This window comes from Anomalospiza imberbis, chromosome 13 (genome assembly GCF_031753505.1).
Source record: "Anomalospiza imberbis isolate Cuckoo-Finch-1a 21T00152 chromosome 13, ASM3175350v1, whole genome shotgun sequence".
In the NCBI taxonomy this organism is placed as follows: Eukaryota; Metazoa; Chordata; class Aves; order Passeriformes; family Viduidae; genus Anomalospiza; species Anomalospiza imberbis.
In genome coordinates this window covers 8,513,626-8,535,505 of record NC_089693.1, presented here as the reverse complement: position 1 = coordinate 8,535,505, position 21,880 = coordinate 8,513,626, and the positions used below count along the sequence as shown (strand labels likewise).

At 41.1% G+C, this 21,880-nt stretch overlaps 1 protein-coding gene across 1 annotated transcript in view; it reads right to left on the bottom strand.

The window, feature by feature from the left end:
* Positions 1–21,676, bottom strand: part of ABHD17C (abhydrolase domain containing 17C, depalmitoylase) — a 29,950-nt gene extending 8,274 nt beyond the window's left edge. Inside the window, exon 1 of the mRNA XM_068203778.1 lies at positions 20,263–21,676. Coding sequence (XP_068059879.1) covers positions 20,263–20,795 — 533 coding nt within the window. The 5' untranslated portion in view covers positions 20,796–21,676. The remainder of the gene's footprint in view (positions 1–20,262) is intronic.
* Positions 21,677–21,880: the final 204 nt, after the last annotated feature.

Below are 21,880 nucleotides of genomic sequence, written 5' to 3'. Positions count from 1 at the left end.
TAAAAATAACTTCCTTGAAACACACAAGCTTTGGTCTCTGTGGAAACAGAGCTCCATCCGATGGAGCAGGAGAGCCAAGGAAAATTTCTGGATATGCTTGGGCACTTCTCCTGTGGAGCCCCATCAGAGTTCTAAACAAGCAGAGCAACACAGCAATGTGGAAACCAGCCTGCAGCAAAGCCAAAGCAGGAAACAACTCAGTTACCATGGGCATATGCAAAACCCTGCTTTGACAAAGGGGGAAAAAAAAGAAGAAAAATGGGCAGGCGTACTTTTTTTCCCAAAGGGAACTCCATTAGTGAGAACTGCAGCTACTGCTGTATAAATCATGCAAGCATTTCTGCTCCCTCTTATCCACAAACACAGGTGGCAAAGCTCAAAGCTCCAGTCTCAATAAACCACAAGTACACAGTGTGGCTTACACACTCCATTTGTGTGTGCAGAAAAGCCCCCAGCAACCTTCACAGGCAGTAAGCTCCCCGTACCTAGAACTTCAGGCCAGGTCTAGCTAAGGCCCCAAAACATCCCACGGTTTATAATAACAGTTGTTTGGGGCTTATTTTTCCCCCCCATATTATTGCCTCAGTAAATACAAATGAGGTTTACCAGCCAGTCTGGTCTCCCCATGCTAGCATGAACTACGTGCACAGAAGCTGGTTATTAAGAATCCACACCCCAGACTCTTCTACTTATTGCAGAATAGTAAGAGATCTCAGTCATGCCAGTAGATCAGTGGGATACAGGAGACTGGGAATACTGCTGACAGAGAGCACAGCAAAGGAGGATGAGACACGACTCCTAGCTGCCCTGCCTGGCTGCCTGCTGTGGCTGGGGCCATGTCCCTCCTCAGTTTCCTCGTACAATTGCCAGCGACGATGGCATCAACTGCCATGCAAAGTAGCTCAGACTTTCTGGATGACAGCACTATGTGCAAACCATGTATTATCTCAAAGCATCTTTAATCATGAGCCTAAGATACTGAATCTCTGCTCCCCCCAGGGCTCCAGCTTTGAGCCATAGAGCTGGAAATTTTACCATTGCTATTTTTTACTCTCTGTTTGCTCAGTGGAGAGTGCCAGTGGAATGCTGCTGTGGGGACTCCAGACATGTCACAGCTGAAGCCCTGCAATGTTCACAGCCAAAGCTACCAGTCCTCAAAAGTGCCAAATACATATTCATTAACAAGGCCAGTCCTTTCGCCAGGCTTACTGAATCCATGAAGTCACCTTGTATTTTCAGTTTGAATTTTTATGATATTTGCTGTCCTATTACCCCTTACCTGACCAGGAAAGCATAGAGAGCAGCCTGTATACCGCAACAGCAATAAATTAGTTTTCAGAAACTGTCTATGCAGAGCACTTTGATGGCACAAACCCCACCCCATAATGCTGTTGGGACTTAGTGTTTTAACTGCTGCTAAACTAAGGCAGGGACTGATGGGCGAGTTCTTCCTTACAACACAAAGTACATAAATTTACAAGGCCAGGAAAATGAGGTAACCAGCTCTTGCATTCTCACAAGGGGACTGAGTCTGAAACTGGGCACTCCCTTCTCCAGCAAACACCAATTAAATAAATCATTTTCAAGATACAAAGAAAATCCAGCACACATCAGGAATAACACAAATCACGCCTCAATTTGGAGGAAATAGTGACTTCTAGAAGTCACCTTTACTAGAACATACATGTACTGAACCTATTCAAATCTGGTTCTTTCTGTTTGCACAAACCCATTTGTCACAAAATACTATTTATCACCTTTCAAAACACATTATCTCTAAGTTTAATAATCTAGAGAAATTTAGATCACTTGTAAAGAACCACAGATAGGTATTTTTCAGCATCATTATACATTTCCATAAGATATTAATGTATATTTTCAGAAATAAGTGGCTATTTAATCCTGTATGAATCTAAAAATCTAATTTTGGGGGTCAAAAGAAAAACAAAAATCCTCAATTAATTAAGTCACACAGCAGATTGCATATATTGAGTAGGATTTTATGTTGTGTGACTTTCACATTCAAATAAATCAGCACTAGCTACTTAGTCAATAATGATTATTGCAAGAAATTTACAATATCAGAAAAAAATACTGCATTTTGTATTGTGCTTCAGCAAGTACCACTCCAGCATGTCAGCCAAAATATCAGAGAAATTACAGCAGATTTTCAGTCTAAATGCCAACATGAAACTGAGAGGAAGGCATTAGATTAAGGATTTTTTGAGTTAACCGTAACAACTCTCAAATGAGAAAAATCAGATTTCGAGATTCACAGGAAACCCTGGCACATAAAAAACATCCCTGTGCCAGTTTCTCCAGTTTCCTTGAATTCACACAAATATAGGTCTAAAATTCTTCACTGTTTTACTGACACAGACTCTTTAAATAATGAGATTTCCTCCTTCTCTACATTCTTCCTCACCAGGCCTACAAGTACTATGCAATTCAAGTTATGGTATACCACACTCTATTTCACGTCACGTTTTCATGGAGCTAAGAGCCAAAACCAGGTTGTACTCTGGCTTATGAAGCTGCAAAAGAGAGAGACCAATTTTTCTGGCCTATGTCCCAGCACATTGTCACAGGAGCAGACAAGTAATTCCACAAATGTGTTCACTCTCAAAATAATTTAAATGGCTGACAGAGAAATTCAATGAAGGACTCCACCACAGTTTTATATCACGACTACTTTTACTACCACACCAGAGAGTCATTTGATTATGCCATGGAGAAACCCCAGTGCCAACCAATATAAGCTGATAGTGGAATTACAGAATGAACCTATGACTCCTGAAAATGCCCTCTTATAGGCAATTTTGGAAATTATTAGCAAATATCACACTCCTACAGGCTTGCTGGGCTCTGTGACTGCAGCACTAATCAAGTGATGTACCAGCTCCTCTTTTCATATCAATAATAAATGGATCAAGTAGAAGCAACTTCTAGGCACTTCTGAGGATGACCATTTGCCCTGCAGTAACTTAATTATACCAAAGCATGAAATCACTGCAACTGGTTCTTGATTAATGTCCTGTGACAATCAGTGATCTGTTATCAAACACTGAGAACTGTGCTCACAGTTCAACCAAGTCCTGACAAGGATATTGAGTATCACTGCAGAGCTCCAGCATCCATGACAAAAGCAGGGATCTACACACTGCTGAGTAGTGAAGCCACTGCAAGTTTTCCCTCAACAGCCAGGGTAGGTAAAAGTAAATGGTATTTCATGGCATTCACTGGTACAAACTGTAATGAGATTACATTTTAAATTAACTGAATTATGCTAATCTGCACTGAGTGGCTTCAGGGTGACAGCTGGATGACTTTTTAAAAATCCAAATAATACTAGTTTGTCTAAAAATTGTTCGTTTTTGAAATACAGCCTTAAGTCACCTTTTGTTCATCTGCCTCAAACACAGGCTCCTGAAGCTGTCATGTTTCAAAGTGGGAAACACCTTCTCTGACTGAAGTAAAACTGCTCAGGACTCATCAGAGCAAGCCAAGTGCTCTTGAACATTAAATCCACACCTCTCCTTTTCCCCTCTCCAGCTTCACCATTACCAGGAAGTTCCTTTTCCCCTAGGCAAAAAATAGGCAATCTGTGTTTGCAGATCTATTTATGTTTTTAAGGAACTAAAAAGTAAACCCTCCTTTGTTTTCTCTTCAACTGTATTTATAATGTAACTTTCCTCCACCAGAATCACCCAGGATACTGATTTTGCTGTTTGGTTTATGATAGATTGCTCATTTGTCTACCACATGAACTAGCAATTTTATGTATAAACAACAAATACATTTGGAACAGTTGCTTCTGCCTCACTGGGGGTTTGTTGGGTTTTTTTGTTTGGTTGTTTGGTTTTTCATTTCCCTAGATAGCAGGGAAGCAGGAAATAGAGTTTTCATTAAATGTGCACTGAAATTTAAGCAGGAACTTGTGCCACAGGCATGCTGATGTAATAGAATAACTTAGCCCCTACAAGCATCAATTCTTTCATACTGAGTGAAAGCAAGAAGGCCACTGACAAGCAAAAAGGACTCTTGTAAAACATCCAAGAAAAACGAGCAATGATGTGGCTCAGGCACCTTTGAACTCCTACCTTCACCATTCCACTGCTTTATGACAAAAGGAGAATAACACTCCAAACTCAGTGCACACTCATGCAATGAGAGGGAGTGAGCACCTTCCTAAATTAATTCCTAAATAACCACTTCCAAATGTTGGGAGTTGTTTTATTTCTCTAATTGCAGGGACAAATACAAATCAAACCCACTCTAAGTTGAAATACAAGAAGCTAATGGAAATAAGACCTAAACACATGGATATATTCAAACATAATTCCCACTGCCCCCCATTTACTTTGCTTTAGCACCCTTAAAAATCAACTGGAGTTCTGCAGACAGCACTGGCACAAGATTATAGTTTTGAATTTGAACAAATATGAGAGCTCTCTACTCATCATAGTTTCCTGCTTCTTTCAAAGTGCTTTCTTAGACCTATCTTGACTCACACCATTTAGTCCCACGACACATCGGGTAAATGGCACATAACATGAATTTCTTACTCCAGTTATTTCAAAAACAGAGCACCGGAGTTAACTTTAATGAATTATTTTGCATTTAATTAAGATGCTCTGTAGCAAATAAACCTGGAATATAGAAGACTGGAAACTTTTGTTGGCTACCGAACACTATCTTTATGACCACAGCATAAATAATTCACAAATACTCAGTCAGCTACTTCTAGTATATACTCTTTACTGCAAGCAGTGTACAAAACCTATACAATCATTCTCTGAGGTACATTTAAATAAACTGAGACAGCAGAAAAAAATCAGCTATTTTCACAGAGCAGCTCAGTCTATAGTATCTTCTGAAGAAATCCATTATCTTCACCCTCAGTCTCTCTCCTGCTGGAGTGTTTTTACTGCAACTGCACACATACCCTATGCTCTAATACAGCAGAGCTAAGAGAGATGACTATTCCTCACAACATTTGATGTGACATTAAAACTTCAACCATCTTTTTTAGATGGTTGCAAAAAGGCTGCACTTTTGGGCATCCTACACTCAAAACCTGAAAAATAAGGAAAACGACTCCCTGTAATTGTGTGCCTAGTTAGGGTTGTTATGAAAAACAAGAAAGATTTTATGATATCCACGTACATTAACACATTATCTTTAAATGTAAATACTTCAGTTAAAACAAGTATGTGTCAACTAACACAGAAATTGATTCCCTAGGACACACTAAGCAAACCGGAGTGCAAATACTAATACTGGTTATGCATTCACACAAGTTTTGTATTTTCATAGCTGTTTCTTCGATTTCAGCTACTTCCAGACTGGAGAACCTTGCTTTATTCCTGAGGCTGAAATTTCACAGTAACCAATGCATTTTGGCTCACCTCCCAAGCCCATCACATAACCCTCCTCAGCAGCCTTGGCTCAGCACTGGCAAACTCAGGGTTTACAAGTCTGGAGGAAACAATCTTACAGCTCTTCCACAGTTCTCAAAGCATTTTTGTTCAGGAGCATTGTCTTCTTCTTCTTCTGGTATTTCTCTCTGATTATTGAAGTCCCTCTGACACCTGTCTCAAGCACTGCTCTTGCCAGGACTCTCTGCATCAAACACCAACTCCTTGATGTATTTCCCTTACCCCTACGCCCCTGAAGCACCATGCTGAGGTGAGGCCATCCTGCTGTGGCACTAATTGCCATGAGCTGCACCTAGGCAAGGCTTAAGCCTCTGACTCATGAGCTGGGACTATTCCTGGGAGGAGCACAGTGGCTTTTGACCAGAGCTGCTGCCTGTTCCACCCATCTCTGACATTTCTCCCCTTCCAGCAGCTACAGCCCAGCTGCCCACAAAGCAGGGAATAACTGCTCCAGTGCACACACCAGGGACAGGCAAGACAAAAAGAAATGGCTCCAGTTAAGTTTCCTTTCAATGCATCAGGCTGTAGTATCTGAAAATAGCTATCACTGTATAAACAGAAGGAAACAAGACTAAACCTAGACTGTAATGGATCAAACTGCAAAGCTCACCAAAAATGTCTCACCAGAAGGTTTGCACAGCTGGTTAGTCACACACAATGTAACTTCATAAAAAAAGATATTCCTGACCTAAGGATCTTAAACTAGAAGTATATCTGTAAATTTGGCGGAAGGCAGTTAGTTGCCTGGATGCTATAGCAGCATTAAATGGTTTTCTCACGCTGGAATTAATACTTTGAAGACTAATATTTGGAAGATTAGGTGAAAAAAATTCAAAGCAGAGCACTCAGAAATTGATACCTATAGAACTTGGCCCTTGAACTGCTCAGGTAATGAATCCCACCACTCTTTGAACTCAATTTTTTTTTTTTTGTTGGGGGGGGCTTCTGTTTTGTGGTTTGTCTGTTGTTTGTGCTTTTTTTTTCCATTCTTACCTTCCCTTTGCATGCTCTTTTATCTGTTTATTGTAATTCTGTTTATGTTTCAGTCTCTAAGTAAAAGCTATTTCATCTACAGGTTTTACTAAGAACTTCACATTCTCAAATATTAGCAGCAGTAAATTACTTGGTTTTGCTACGATTATTTGATATAGCTGACAAGCCATTAAATGTGAAATATGTGGCACTGATACAGCATTTTCCTTCCATCACTTACAGACAACTGTAGCTGTATCTAAAACACAAGCTGGTAAAAAAAAAAAAAAAAAAGATCCAAGTGTTACCTCCATAGTGCTGACAGAGGAGAACAAAGAAAAAATTGAACTGTCTACACAAACAGCAGGTGCTCGTATCCAAAATCCTATTACAGCTGACATTTTCACACTGTTCTTCAAAGACCCCTGCAAATCTGAATGCTGTCTCTCCCACAGAGCATCAGAGCTGGAGTCCAAGAGGATTACACAGGAGCTGGAATGGATAAGGCCTTGCAGGAATGCAAGCAGATAAACTGGATGCAGCATTTCTTCCATGCAGAAGCATTAGTGTTAGCTCAGGCAGTGATCTGAGTCTCCAAGAGAAAAGAGACAAGGGAGCAGAAAGGCAGGATGGAGAACAGGAATGGCAGAGAGGTCCTGATACAAAAGTGATCCATGACAGCAAACTGGTCCAACATTCCTAAAAAGAATCAACAGCAGATGAAGGCATCTGTCCCCAGAACACGAGTCTTTTAGCAGCCAGCATTGTAGGAAGATGACTCAGCCAGCAGCAGGATTTCTCTCTCCTTTATAGACTTACACTAATATGCTCAAGCACTGCAGAAGAACCAAGTTATTAGGTAAGAATGAGCTCCTCTGAAAGAAATGCAGTATCTCAAACTCTGAAGGGCTCTGTAGAGAAGCCCAGTGCAGAAGTGTCATGGTTTGTGTTATCCAGGAGGCCAGACATCCTGCTTGGATAGTCCTCCTTCAATTCCCTGGAAACATTTTGTGTTTCTCTGCTACTCTAACCATATCCACAGACTTGAAGAAAGACAGTATTTTCTTTTGATTTAAGAATCAAAACAATAGGCTCTTCCTCTGCAATGACATGTCTCGTGAATCATAAATAGGAAAAAATCCTACTTGGATAAATGACACTGTAACCTCTATTTCCCCCCACCCCATGGTAAGTGCAGAAAACACATACCAATTTTTTATTTGCTCAAAACACTGAGCTTTGTCAGAGTGTGAATCTGCATATGTTTAAACATCTGCTTTCAAAAAGTGCCAAATTCACAGCCTTACAGAGAAACACAACTCTCCTGATGCATCTCTCCTGTCTCTCTCAATTATCCATTTTCAAGTGGATTCATTAAATATTCCAGCAAATACCAGGAAGGATAAGTGGCAAATGGAAGATGACAGTCATTTCATGAAAGCAATTTATTACCTGAAAAGATTCATCCAGTATCTTTTCAGAGACAAGAAAACCTTAGTGTTCTGTCTTTTTCTGTGCCATTTTTATATTGGCACTCCTGACTTTTAAATCAGACTCATCTATTCCTTTCTTCCCAAGCATCCTCATCTTGCACATGTTCCTTTAATGAACTTTTAGCACAATCAATGTTCAACCCCCAGTAACAGTCAATATAAACTAAGATGATTAAAAAAACATATAGCAATCACCAGGATTAACAGTACCATAAGTACCATATGTTTTAGAACAGCAGACCACAGATAACTAGTTCAGAGCTTAAAAATCAAATTTCCTAGCCACAGCCTTTATCACCACAAAGCCAGGGGCTAAATCCCTCTTCCTTTCTCACAGTAAATACTACTTAGAATTCTGTACAATAAAATTTAGCACATTTTCTTCTGTGTACTTCTGTTTGATTGAAGTGCTTATAAAACCTGCCTTGTGCTCACTAAGAAACTGAAAAGATAGCATAAAAAGTAATTTTTTACAGAAACCTATATCTACATTTAATGATATGGAGAAACATAAGCATCAGTAAACTTAACCTGTCTTAATGCAAAACAATGTTATTCTAACAAATGGCAAAGTATGTCTGTACATCTAGAAAAGTACTAACTTTCTGAAACTCAGATGAGAAAATTCAGTCCTGAAACCAGGTGATATGTACTTGTTCAGCTTATCCAGCTACCTTATCTTGGATCATCAGAATCTATAGAGTAAAAGACATTTTGCCCAGATTGTGCAAACCAAGAGGCTTTAAGAATGACCAAACAGCACACTTGGGAGACTTCATTTTCTGCCAATACACCAAGTTGACAGAGCCAATTGCTTTTGTACTTTTTAGTGATAGATTTCTTGCTAGTCAACTTTTTCCTGTCAAAAAAAGGATGCTTACCAAGCAATTACCAGCTATGCCACAAGAGAAGTGGATCAAGGACAACTGTTAATGTAATCACTTAAGGTCATTAATTCAGCTGAAGCTAAAGGTAGAAACTGATCTGCAGCTGCATCTTTGAAATTTAAAAGAATAAAAATGAGAAGAAAGCAGCTTCTAGATGTTATTCATGCCCCTATTTGCCTCTGTCTCTGATGCAGTCCTTGTAAAGCTTGTAGGCTCCCTGCTTGACTGCATGCAGGATCACCACAGAACAACTGGTTATGCAGGAAAAAATGTTAGCAATTCCTGTCCATGCCACACCGGCACTTCACTGCCTCCCAATAAACCAGCACAGCACAAAGAAGTCTTGTACTACTGGAGTTTCTATTTTTGAAATAAAAGATAACAGCACAGTGCTTGGAAAAGAAGTGTATTAATGTCTACGTTACTACTCAAGTTGGCATTTGGCCATGCAGGTTTTCTGCAGTTCACCATTTCACAACATGGACATTTTCAGTTACAAGCTACTACTCTTCACTCCCACAAAACACATTTTCCCTATTTAGCTCTGTACAGTTCCATTTTACAGTTCCTATGGATATAGTGTTTCCCTTTCGCCTAATACCATAAAGCTTCCAAGAGAGGGGCAAAAGAGAAATATGAAATGAGAATGTAAAAAAAAAATTAAGGAGGAAGTCTGGCCAGTTCTACAGTGAAGAACAAGAAAGAACATAGTTCACGTGGCCCAGAAACACCAGGAATATTAGAAAGATGAAACACAGAGTAACAGACAACAAACGATGCCTGCTAAGTTCTCCTCCGCCCCTCAAAATTCCAATAATTAAACTAGCTAAGTTTAAACTAACACTGTTACTTTTATTTCAAATTAACACACAAATTAATGTACTAAAAAAAGAAAAATAGAAAATTATTATGAAAGTCAACTAAAGAGAATAATGATCTTTAGTGCAATTTCTTCTGCTGATAAAATGCAATAAATTTAGAACAACATCCACGTAAGAAATATCCATGATACAGAGGGTTTATGTTCTTTATCATGAATATTAAAGTGGATTTTTGGATGGAAAGAGTCATTTCCTGAAATAATTGGAAGGTGCCAAATCCTATTTGTGTCAGTAGTGTTGCTCAATGCTCTACACAAAATGAACTACAGATTTTAGATGAGCTTTGACCGAAGGACATCCAGTTTGGAAGGGTGGGATATCTGGCAGCAGATTCCTTCATCTCAGGATATCTATTTCTATCCTTCAGGATAGAAACGAACTCAATAAATCAAGGAGACTTTACAATCCATTCGCTCTCTACAAAACTCTATGAACATTCAGGATTTATGACAATATTATCTTTCAAGATCTATCAAAAATTCAGATGCAAATTATCTTCAAGTATATTCCATCACCTTCATGTTTTATTAATGTAAATACAAATCAGAACAATTTCTTTTTCTAAAAGCCAATTTTGTGCCTTGTATTCTTTTACAGAGTCATTTCTGCATTTTCTGATTGATTTTAGTACAAATTTCAAAGAGAGAATAAAGAACCAATTGTACTGGGCCTATGCACAGCAGTCTTTAGAAGTGAACATTACATTACATGAATTAGCAAGGGTTCAGGGGAGAGGGCAGACGGTTTTGCTATCAGAGAAACAGAAGGTTGGAAGCTGGCAGAGACAGAGCAAGTCAAAATCTTTTAGACATACTGGACAGGCTTAAGGTTGAAACCCCACTTAATATCTTAAACTGCTGTAGTGACTGCTGAAAGGGTGCTGCTTCTTGCATCAGAAAGTGCTGCCTGCAATATATGGCTAACTCCCAGTGTATTTATTAACCAGTATGAGCAAAGGTTACACGTTCATAAACCCTAGGCATAAAAATAGCAAAAGTGTAGCTGAAACATTACCCCACCTCTTGCCACAACTCTGGTACTTTTACAGTTGGTTAAACTTGATAACATTCTCATACCCAGATTGAAACAGTAACTTTTTCTGTAACATTAACACACATTAAAGCCCATGCTTTGTGAGAAAAAGACAAGCTCTTTGCAGTAGGGAGCTACAACAAAATATACTACAAACAAAATATGTAATACAACTTAAATATGCAAGTTGAGGTACATTTCAGTCTTAGTGGAAGGAGGAAACTGACTAGCTCTTAAGTAGCTGCCTCAAGGTAAGAATTGTCCAGGGAACACCTCCAAAGTAAATATTATATGAAATTAGCTACTTCTTTCAAAAATAATCCAAAACAACACTTAAAACGTACAAACACCTTTGTGAGAAATTAAGTTCTAAACAACAAATAGCATGTTGGAAAATACTTCTGTAAATTTGCCCTGGAGAACATGCTCCAAAACCAAGAGCATTTTTTTGAAAGATGCCACTTTCCCCAGGCTGTCCTACAGCCAAAATCCCACTTAAACAAATTCATCAGATGTTGGGGAAGACTGTACCGAGTTGGGACAATGATTAAATTCTGCCCAAACTGGCCCAATGCTTAAGGCAGCAAATCAACTTCTCAAATTTTTCTTTAAAGTACAAATGGTTTTATATACCATTTTGGTTATAAAGTGCTCAACAAAAGTTCACTTTTTATTGTTGTTGGCTTTTATATGTTGCATATTATTAAGGTTTGCAATATATAGTGTAATAGACAAAATATCTTGTTTAATTTATTATAAAGAACTATTAAGATCCATCGAATAATGCTAAAATAATCTGAACCTAATCTTAGTTTATCTGCACACTGGAAAAAAAAAAAAAAGCTGGTTTTGCTTCGTTCCTGATGTTGAACACCATTTTTCCAGCTCTGTAAGGACATTCATAGCAAAGCTAACTAGAAGTTAGGAGGAATGTTTAGAAAGATTCTCTAATCTGAGCAAAACCCATTGTAAACAACCTTACTAAAGGAGAAATATTTCAAGTCATACTACTAAAGGGAGCTTTCCTGAGAAATGTGTTGAAGTTGGCCTCAGACCTTTCAGATTTGTTGGCTCCCATTATACATTACTCCACCGTTGTTCTACTGCACACAGAAAGAAATGGCCATGCCATAGCACAAAGTTAAAATTAATTGGTCTAACATACTGGGATCCTAAGAAATGTGGCAGTATCCTGTAAAAAAAAAAAAAAAAACAAAAAAGAGTATCTCAGAGCTTCTAGCTGGCACTGCATGCCTTGAGAAGGATCACTTGCCAGACACTGAGCTATGCAGCTCAGTTAGCAGCATGCCTTGGCTGATAAATAAGGCTCCCATGAGTCAAAGTTCTTAAAGTAACATTTCTATATGTAAGGAGGCTTTTTTAATATGGCACAGTAAAACTAATCTTCCTAAAAACATAGTTCAAACTGTCTAACGTGACAATCAATTCCTAATCAACAGCTGAAAATAGAATTTTCATCTTGAAGGTACACCTAGAAAGAACCTCAAGAGACTGTACCAATAAATAATATTACTGTCAGAAAAGTATATGTGAAGTTCTTCTAACAAATTTGCAATACAAAATAAAAACCAGAGGCAACACTTTGAGATTACCTCTCATTTAAACTTTTCCCTCTAGACTTTGAGGCAAGTATACTAACTTAAAACTTTATCTTCCACATCAACATCATTCTTCATTTCTTAACCTACATGGAATTCCCCTTTTTGAAAGTTGAGAGGACACAGATTTATTTCATGATTATAGGGATTTTCCCAAAGACATGCATGTGCTTATCAAGAGACATGAAACCAAGGCTGGGAAGGTGAGTGGGCACTGTGCCAGTTTCTGCTGTTTAACCCAATTTTCCGCCTTTGTATTATTTGGTCTCATAGTCAGCAAATCCAACCACAATGTTTAATTCTAACAGGAGAACCTTTGTTCTGTAAAGCTAACATAGTGGTTAAAAATATAAAGATATAGATACAGATAATGCCAGTATAACTCTGTCATTATAAAACTGACCTATGCCTGCACCTTTTGTGATTGTTTGTGGGCAGCAGAGCTTAATGTGCAAGTAACAGTAACCCATTTTTCTCAAATTAGCCCTTGGAATAAAGAATGCAAAGATGTTCCTCTGTCCTTAAGCTGACACTGTGCACTATTCATCCATCCCATTCTACATTCTTAGCCTTCTGTTAAAAGCATCTTTATTCCACTGGGTTCATACAGCACTTCCTGGGTTTACAATCCCACATTTCCCATTGCTCCCAAAACCTGACACACTGAAAAAAACCACTGCCAACAAAACACTCAGTTTTAGTCAGGAATGAAATCGAGCTTCATCATCAGATGTCAGGCTGAGCATGCAAGACCAGTGTAAGTCATTCATCTAAAAACTGGAAAGCAGGGCAGTCAAGATGAAGCAGCAGCAAATGGGTCACTGCAACTGCTTATTCAATTCACCAGTGCTCATCTGCAGCAACCTCAATTATCCACCACCAACTGACACAGGAGATACTGTCTATTGGTTTGGTTTTGTATTTTAGGCCATACAAACCCAAGCTTTAAGAGTCAGACAAAACCCAATTCTTAATCACTTCATTTCAGACACCTAAGAGCCATCATCATTCAAAAACTGTAAAAAGATTTTTTTCCTAGATTCATTTCCTCATCTTGTACACAGGTGCCTTTAACTCCTCTCAAGTTCAGTGGCAACTGAAGCTATCTCCTAATCCACAGGAAAAGATTTCTGATCTTCTTAGGGGCTACTTGGCAAAAGCAAGCCTGTATATACACAAGCATGTTAGGTACAAAACATCTGCACCTTCTTTTATGACTCATTTCAACTGCTTCCAATGCAGCCTTGTAATTAATTTACATTTGTGAAGGAAGGCAGGGAGGATTCTTGGTTATTCATTAAATTTATTATCGGCTATGGGAAAAAAACCAAACCCCTATGTTACTTGCTCATTTTCTTTACTAGTGCTTGCTCATTTTCTTTACTAGTGCTGCTGAGACCGTTGGCCTTAAAACCAACAGAGAATACAACTGTGGAACTTAAAAGTGGGTCTGGGGCAGGGATGAAAAGTTAGTATCACCACATTGGCACATCATACTAAAAGGAAATAAGAAATTCAGTCCCAGCAGTGAGACTCCAAACAGCCAATACTTGGCAATGCCCTTGTACTAGTCTATCTCCACATGAGGAAACACCACAGGACCGAAAAACCCCAGAAAACTGAAAAGGACCTGTTTTCTTCATTCACTATGGAAACAGAAATATCCATGTGCTGACTGTCAGTTTTTCCCACAAAGCCAGTTGCTAGCAGATAACCACTTGCATACCCTGAAATGGTTTCCACCTATCTATTCCCACAGCTATCTACAGTCCTGGACAGCACTGCTGCTTTTTTTTTTTTTTCTTTTGCTCCTTTTACTTATGTTCACGAGTAATGAACCAGTGTAAACTTAGCCCAGCACTCTGGAATGTTTCTAAGCAGCAGAGTAACAGTAAAGGGTGAATTTTGGAGGGTCTTTTTTTGTTTTGAGGTTGTCATGGACTGGAGACTGACCCTGGCTTCAGAGCAAAGCCATTGAGGTTTACAGAGCCCAGCTCGAACTCCCCTGTCAAGAGCAAACTGAACAAACCTAAGAGCTACCAGCAACATTCACAGGTCAAACAGCTGAGCAACCATCAGCTCAGCCTCCAAAGGCAACATTCTGCATCTAGAGAGAAAAAGCCGCCTTTCCTCTGCACTTCACGTAATTTAGTGCTAAAAAGCAGACAGTTACTGCAGCATGGAGGGTTTGACAATATGTTCCTCTAAGAAGCTTTTATGTTCAATGCTCTGATGATGCTGAGAACCAGGTCCCACAACCTTTGCACATCAGGGTAAACCGATATCTCCAGTTCAGGCAGTTGAATTTCAGGACTATCCACACTCAGGAGAGCATGTACTGTTAGCCAAAGGCTCTTTGGCAGCTTATTTTTCTTCCCAAATAACACCAGTTGCAAAACATTCTTGACAGCAAAAAGTTCCCTTTTTTTTTCCTTTTTAAACAACCTTTGATCTTGTAGTCCTGACAGAAACAGGGAAATATTTAACAAAACTACATTTACTTCAGTGACTAAAAGATGTAATACAACACCAAAGCTCAGTAAACATTTTGAATAACTTTGAACATCAGAGCACCTGTTCTGAACAGTTGTTGGTATTTGTCCCAGGAACTCTCATCATCTGAATTAATCTTTGCTCATTGCATAGACAACAACAGCAGAGGATTGTGCATGCATCTATTTTTGCTCAAAGTTCTATGCAGCCTTTCTCGAAGGCAGGTAGACCATGGCAGGTAGAGTAAGTTAAGTTTTAGAGGATAGTAGCTTTAAACAATCCTTTGGAGACACTGTAACATTACTGAAAAGCTGGTATGATTGACCAATCCACCAGGTGATGCTCCATGAAGAAAGGAAACCTGTTACTCCAGGACTATTAACTGTGACTCTGCCAAGCACTGCCTTTTGACATGTCAGGATTCAGTTGGTAACTTTTGATAAAAACCTTTAAGCAACCAATCTGAAGAACGTGGCTTAGATCATGCACAAAATACGGTGCTAGTGAAACAAAATTCTGTTGCAAAGAAAATTAAAGTAGGAATTAACTATTTTGATTAGGCAAGGCAAAAAAACCCTGAAGCTGTTATTCACCTGGAAAGCTGTAAGCACCTCATCACATCAGAATGGAGACAAACTAAACTGACACAACCTCAGAAGATTAGTTATCACTCTGGCCTAATCTAATTAGGTGTGTTCCTGATTTTACTCAATGCCAGACTTCTCCACCAGCCCCTACACAGGAAACAGCAATAATCTCCTGATAATCAAGACAACAATTAATAAAATTCCTGCATAATTAAAAGTTTGGTGTGCATTTTCTTAACATTAAATTTGGCAAAACAGCTTAAAAAACAATTCAAACATTCTATCTGTTACCCAGTGATCAAAGGCCTGTTAATTTTACTACACCATATCACAATTCAATTCCTTCCATCATACCATATTGACCAAGAAGCATAAGGAAAACTAAAAGTGAACCAATGCTCTCCTGTGGATTGAAAGACAAATTCAAATGCACTTCTTTGAGAAGGATTTAAACATTTTAAGGATTAAATTTTAAGGATTTAAACATTACAATAACATCTATCATTTATTAAAAGCTTAAAAAAAACTAGTTTATATTGTGCACCATGAAAAACAAATTAAGCTGTATCTTGTTAAATGCAACAAGAACAGTAATTCTAAGCTATTTATTAACTACATTTTCTTCACCTCCTTTCAGAAGATGGACTAACAGGTTCTGCTCTTTGATACTTTACTACAGAAGCAGAGGGAGTGGGACAGCAGTGCCTTCTTTCTTTTGACTGGGATTTTAAACTACTTCACCAACCTTCTCCAAATTTTTAAGGAACATAGAAATTGATTTTAATATAAATAGCATGTGATCAACAAAGCAGCCATGGTTTTGTGCTTGAGCACTGAACCCAAGCCCTACATGTGCATCCTGTTTTTAAGTACTGTACATTGTCTTAATGTAAAAGTGTTAGAAAGTTCAACCTTCCCATGTGGGATTCAGGAAAGGGAGGGAAGAGGAGGACAATCAAGTCATTTTGCACAGATGTTGCATTAAGACAATCAGATATTAGGATAAGAGATACATCTGAACAAAAAGCAGCAACTTAAAACCACATGGACAATGCGAGAAGACAGTCTGATACACATTCTCTTCAATTTGGTTCTGATTTTGAAAGAAACAGAACAAAATCAGCCCAACCTGCCTAAAATAAAACACTTACAAAAATATCTGTAGCAATAAGACAGAAAATTCTTCCTGAGAAACATTAAGATACCAGATGAAAATTTGTTAATCAAGTGGAAAAAAAATAGATATAAAAGACCAAATTAACCACTGATCAATACTTGATAGTGGAATGAAAACAACCAATGCTACAATTACAGTCTCTGAAGAAAAATCTATAAAAATTCATTCTAAGGGAACAAAACTGTATGTCAACATCTTTACTAGGCTGAGAGACAGAATTCAAAATTAGTAATTAGTAAAATTACCCTTTAAGATACAGTTTATTAATGAGAAAAAATACTAAATTCCTTTAAATTAAGGAAAATAAGTTTCCTTTACAAAGACTAAAAGAATGGAGAATAGTTGAGACTGATTTTGCAAAGACAGGCTGATAATTGAAACGGAACAAAAGAATTGGATGATTTTGTTTTTTCATCCACTCTTTTCAGATAGTTTTATAATCATTTGTTATGAAAGGTTTGATTCCTAAACGTGTATGTTTAGCAAGATCTTTGGTTCAGGACCTTGAAAGAATACAGTCACAATCTACAACCACTATGGCAAAGTGAACTGATGCCTTGAAAGGCTGACCTAGAAGAGAGGCTGGACAGAGCTAAAGGATAAAGTAGGTATTTATTAAAAGGCCTTAATGGATACACCTTGGGCAGTACAAGAGCTGGCCAGGGTTACACCCAAGATGAACCCAAAATGGTCACAAAATGGACAACTGGTCACGAGGTCTCAAATTTTTATAAGTTTTGGTCCGTTTGCATATTGGAGTTAATTGTCCAATTATAGCCCCAGGTTATGAAGTTCCATTGTCAATGTTTTTCTCTCTTCAATTCACCAATGTTTGTACTTTTTGGGCCCGGAACTTGTAAGAGTTGTTCTTGGTCTCAAGTTGGAAAAGGATTGTTTTGTCTACCTATCCTGTGAAGAGAGCTTGCTACCACTTAATATGGAGCTCAGAGTTACACACTAAAGCAGCACAGAATGTGAAAAATATGAAAGCTAAAACTTAAGGCATCACTGCCAGCTCACCATTGTTTCTAAAATTTGACAGCTTGGTTAATTCCCACCTTCCTCAAGGCAACTTGCAAAACACGCAGGTAAATTAATGATTGCTAAGTATCAGTGATACTTCAGAGACACAATTTAAAAGGAAGAGTCTCAGACTTCCAACATTTTAATGATTCCTTTCTGCTGCCAGGTGGAACGTCTGGTGGATTCAGAAGAGCAACAGCTTCCCACAGAACTTAGCACAGATGACTAAATGCTTTTGATGGCACAGTGAACCTCTATTTTAAGACTTCACTTTTAACTTTGCATAGCAGTTCACAACCATATGACTGGAGGCCAAACGCCAGGAATTTGCATTAAGAATGAAAGCATACACAATCTCCTGGAGCTACCGAGGAACTGCTGCAGCAGGAATGCTAAAACATGACATTTTACCTCAAGAGGCATACTTGTATTTCTGCTGCAGAATATTTCACTAATTGTGAGCCACTTGGATTGAGGACTAGCAAAATGATAAAGTTTACACTGTTACTTGGAGAATTCATCAGTAGAAAGGCTAAGGTTTCAGCTCATACCTGTTACAAACACAGTCATCTGTTAATAGAACTGATTAACTTTCTATTGAAGCTTACACTTTACAGTGACCAACTTCTTTACTGGCCACCTAAAATACTGTAATCATAAAATCACAAAATTGTTAACATTGGAAAAGACTTCAAAGAGGACTGAGTCCAACCATTAACCCAGCACCACCATGTTCCCCACCAAACCACATCCCCAAGTGCCACATTCACATGCCCTTTGAACTGTTCCAAGGGTGGTGATGCCACCGCTTTCCTGGGCACCCAATTACAATGGCTTTTGGCTCCTAAAAACCTAACCAATGCTAACTACTCTAACTGTACCCTCAAGGTACGCTAAAATGTGGAATTAACAAATATGGCAAAGTTAGAGCTGGGAAATTTTAACCCCTCAATTTAAGGTGGAAAGCAGAACCTAGATCTTGTATAAACCACTGAAGGGACCCTAATGGAAAACTACAAACCTGTCCAGCCACACATTTATTGAAGAAGCCTGATACTCTCAGAGCAAGTTGGGCATGTGGTGGCATCACCTACTGGGTCAGGTTTCTTAAAATATTTAAGTGAAGGAACCCCTTGTTTCTGGGCCTATGTAGAACATAAACATATACTAAATGTCTGTCAGCATAGAAGAAGCACCTCCAGGCAGATGTGAAAGTACATTTTCAGAGCTTGAGAAGGTTTAAATGAAACAATATCATCAAGTAAAAGAGAGAAAACACAGCAACTGAAGGACAAACATTCCCTAGGTTTGGTTTAGACATAGCACTTTTCCTTTCTTGAATCATATTTACATCACCCATATGTGCTGTAGTGACACTTAATAATTTATTATGCATACACAATAACAAAATCACCTCTTTACATAAGACCATATTATTATATTCAGGGAACAAATAATTTTAAAGTCCAGAAACAAGCCCAGAATCTGGTTTGCTCACCAAGCAGACAGAACACATGCTATGGAAGGGTAACTTCTCCCTACACCTTTCTCCCCGCGCTCTTCGCTTGACTTAGCCAGAGCAATGTCAAAAGGCATTTGGACTCCACAACTAACCAATCCCTGGATTCTTGCAAAGCCAATTATCTAAATTAGTAACAACTCCTGTCACTATTTCTGAAGCTGGCACGTATCCCCAAGATAGACATTAAATACGCATTTCATGCAAGCCAAGTTTGTCTATGAATGCCAGAGCCAAGAACTAAAAACGTTCATCGCTCTTTTCTCTTGGCCTACTACAATTTAAGCTTTTGAAAGCTCTTTCTTTCAGGACATGTTCTGTGAGGTCATACTTTAAGAACCACTTATGCAACAGCAAAAGGAGCTCATGGTTTCTGTGGACAGAAGTGAGAGGCCCAGGGACAGCCATCAGTTGTAGCAAGGAGCCAGAGCCAGCAGCTCTGCTCAGGATTTTCTAGAAGCCAAGGGCTCACTGTTTCCATTCACCATGCTGCCTCTTGCCAGAGCCTTCTCACTGTTGCTCCATCCCTTTGGATGCCACATACTTTGGCATCTCCTGGCAGAAACCCCAGCTCTACTTCCAGATGTCAACACTTTTCCCTTCCAGCCCACTACCATAAGCGTTGGATAACAGTTGTTTGGAGGCCAAAAGAGAAAGACGTCCACGTTGCTGGAGCTTGCATGAAACCCCAAACATGTCACACAACACCAGCAGTTTCCTAGTAAGCCCTAGCCAAGGGTACTGCCAAATTTAGCCAGAGCTTTGGCTCACCTGGGTTACCTCTAAGTGTAGACAGTGGCAGGCAAGTCTCGAACAATAGGTTTATTGCATTCTGCAAGCTCAAACTGCAACCAGTATGTCCTACTCAAGATGGAGATTTTCAATGGTGAAGCAATGGCTAACACAAATTACAGCTGAATCTAGATCTAGAAAAATCCAAAGGATGAAGGCTGCCCATCATTTTAGCAAATGAAGCCATCCAGTAAATCAAACTGTAGCTGTTCATGGAACATCTGGTGAGGCCACCAAAGTAACTGAAACGATTTACAAACCCTTCCCTTCCACCCAGCAAGGTTAACCGTGCCAACTTACTAGGATTAAAGGGAGATACAGAAATACCTTGTCCCCAATATCCATTTACCTTGTCCTGAGGGCCTGCCAGGCTGCATCAATGTCTGCATACAGGTTTTTCTCAGAGGGCTTGCCGGTGCTCACCCCGTAGCCAGAGTAGTCGTAGGAGAAGACGTTGCAGTTGATGCGGGAGCCAAGGCCAATGTAGAAGCTGCACATCTGGCCCAGGTCCACAGCATTACCGTGCGAGAAGAGCAGCGTGTACCGGCCAGTGGGGGCACAGCGAACGAACATGCAGCCCAGCCTGTTATCTCGGGCCGTGCGGGAGAAGAACACTTCCACGGCATCCAGTTCCCGCTGGGAATACTGCCAGTCGGCCCGCTCGCTGAGGTGCAGGCTGCAGGTGCCCGATCCCGTGGGGGTGCCCGCCCCGGCCGCCGCCCCGGGCTCCTGCTGCTGCTCGGGCTGCAGCACGGTGTACGTGGGCTCCGGGGGCAGGAAGGCCAGCTTGGCAGCGATGCGGCTGGGGCAGGGCGGGCAGCAGAACAGCCAGCACAGCTCGCCCAGAGAGAAACCGTTCATTCTGGGGCCTTGTTCTGGCATCAGAGACGCCGGAGAAAAGCTAAACCTCCCCTGGAAAGAAGTCACACGGAACCGACCCAGAGCCCTCCTCCGACGCGACCTGCCGCCTTCCTGCAAGGCCACCAGCTGCCCTCCCAGAACGCAAACAATGGCAACCTTGGAAGAACTACAGTTCAGCAACAGCAATGCAGCTCTTCAAAGCCTAGAAACTGCTTATACAAACCAAAAACACAACCCCACGAAACACAGATGGGCTACAACCAGCCCTCAACCCCCCCCCCCCCCCCCGCCACAACTAACGCTACAGCAAATGCAACTCTCTAAAACACGACCCTAGACGCCCCTCACCGCACATGAGCCACACGTACACATTTACAAAATTAATTCCCCGATGCCACGGCTCAGTGCGGCGCTCCAGCCCCGGAGCCGGCCCCCCGCAGGGAACATGCAGGATCCAGGGAAGCACCTTCCCGCACACACGGCACCACGCGCGGCTCCACCCGCTCCGCCCCGGCCCCCGGGACGCCCCGCAAGGCAGCGAGGGGCCCCCGCAGCGCCACCGCCCCCGGCCCGGCCCCCGCAGCGTCCGCGGGAGGAGGAAGATGAGAGGGAAGAGGAGCACGAGGAGCAGGATGAGGAGGGTCGAAGGGGAAGGCAAGGTCGAGGCTCAGCCGCGCGCGGCCGCGAGCAGGGCCATGCCGGCTGCGGCGCGCAGGCAGGAGCGGGCAGCGGCCATGTCCCGGCTCCCCCTCCGCGCCGCCGCAGCGCTTCCGGGTTACGGGCGCGGAGCGGCGCCGCTGCAGGTGCGGGGGCGGGTGCGGGGCTGTGCCGGGCCGCGCCCGCAGCGGCGCCGTCTGGGCGGGGCGCCGGGAGGCGCGGGAGGTGCGGGAGCGGGTCCCGCAGCGCCGGCCGGGACGCGGGAGCCGCCGCCGGGCCCTTTAAGGGACCCCCCCACCCCTCCGCCGGCCGCCCCCCCTCGCGCGTGCGCGGCGGGGCCGGGGGCCATTTCGCGCCCCCTGAGGGGTCTGTGAGGGGACCCCGGCTCGGTCACCCTGGGGCCCACGCCGGCGGCACTGCCAGCCCTCGGAGCGGGGCGCGGCGGGGCC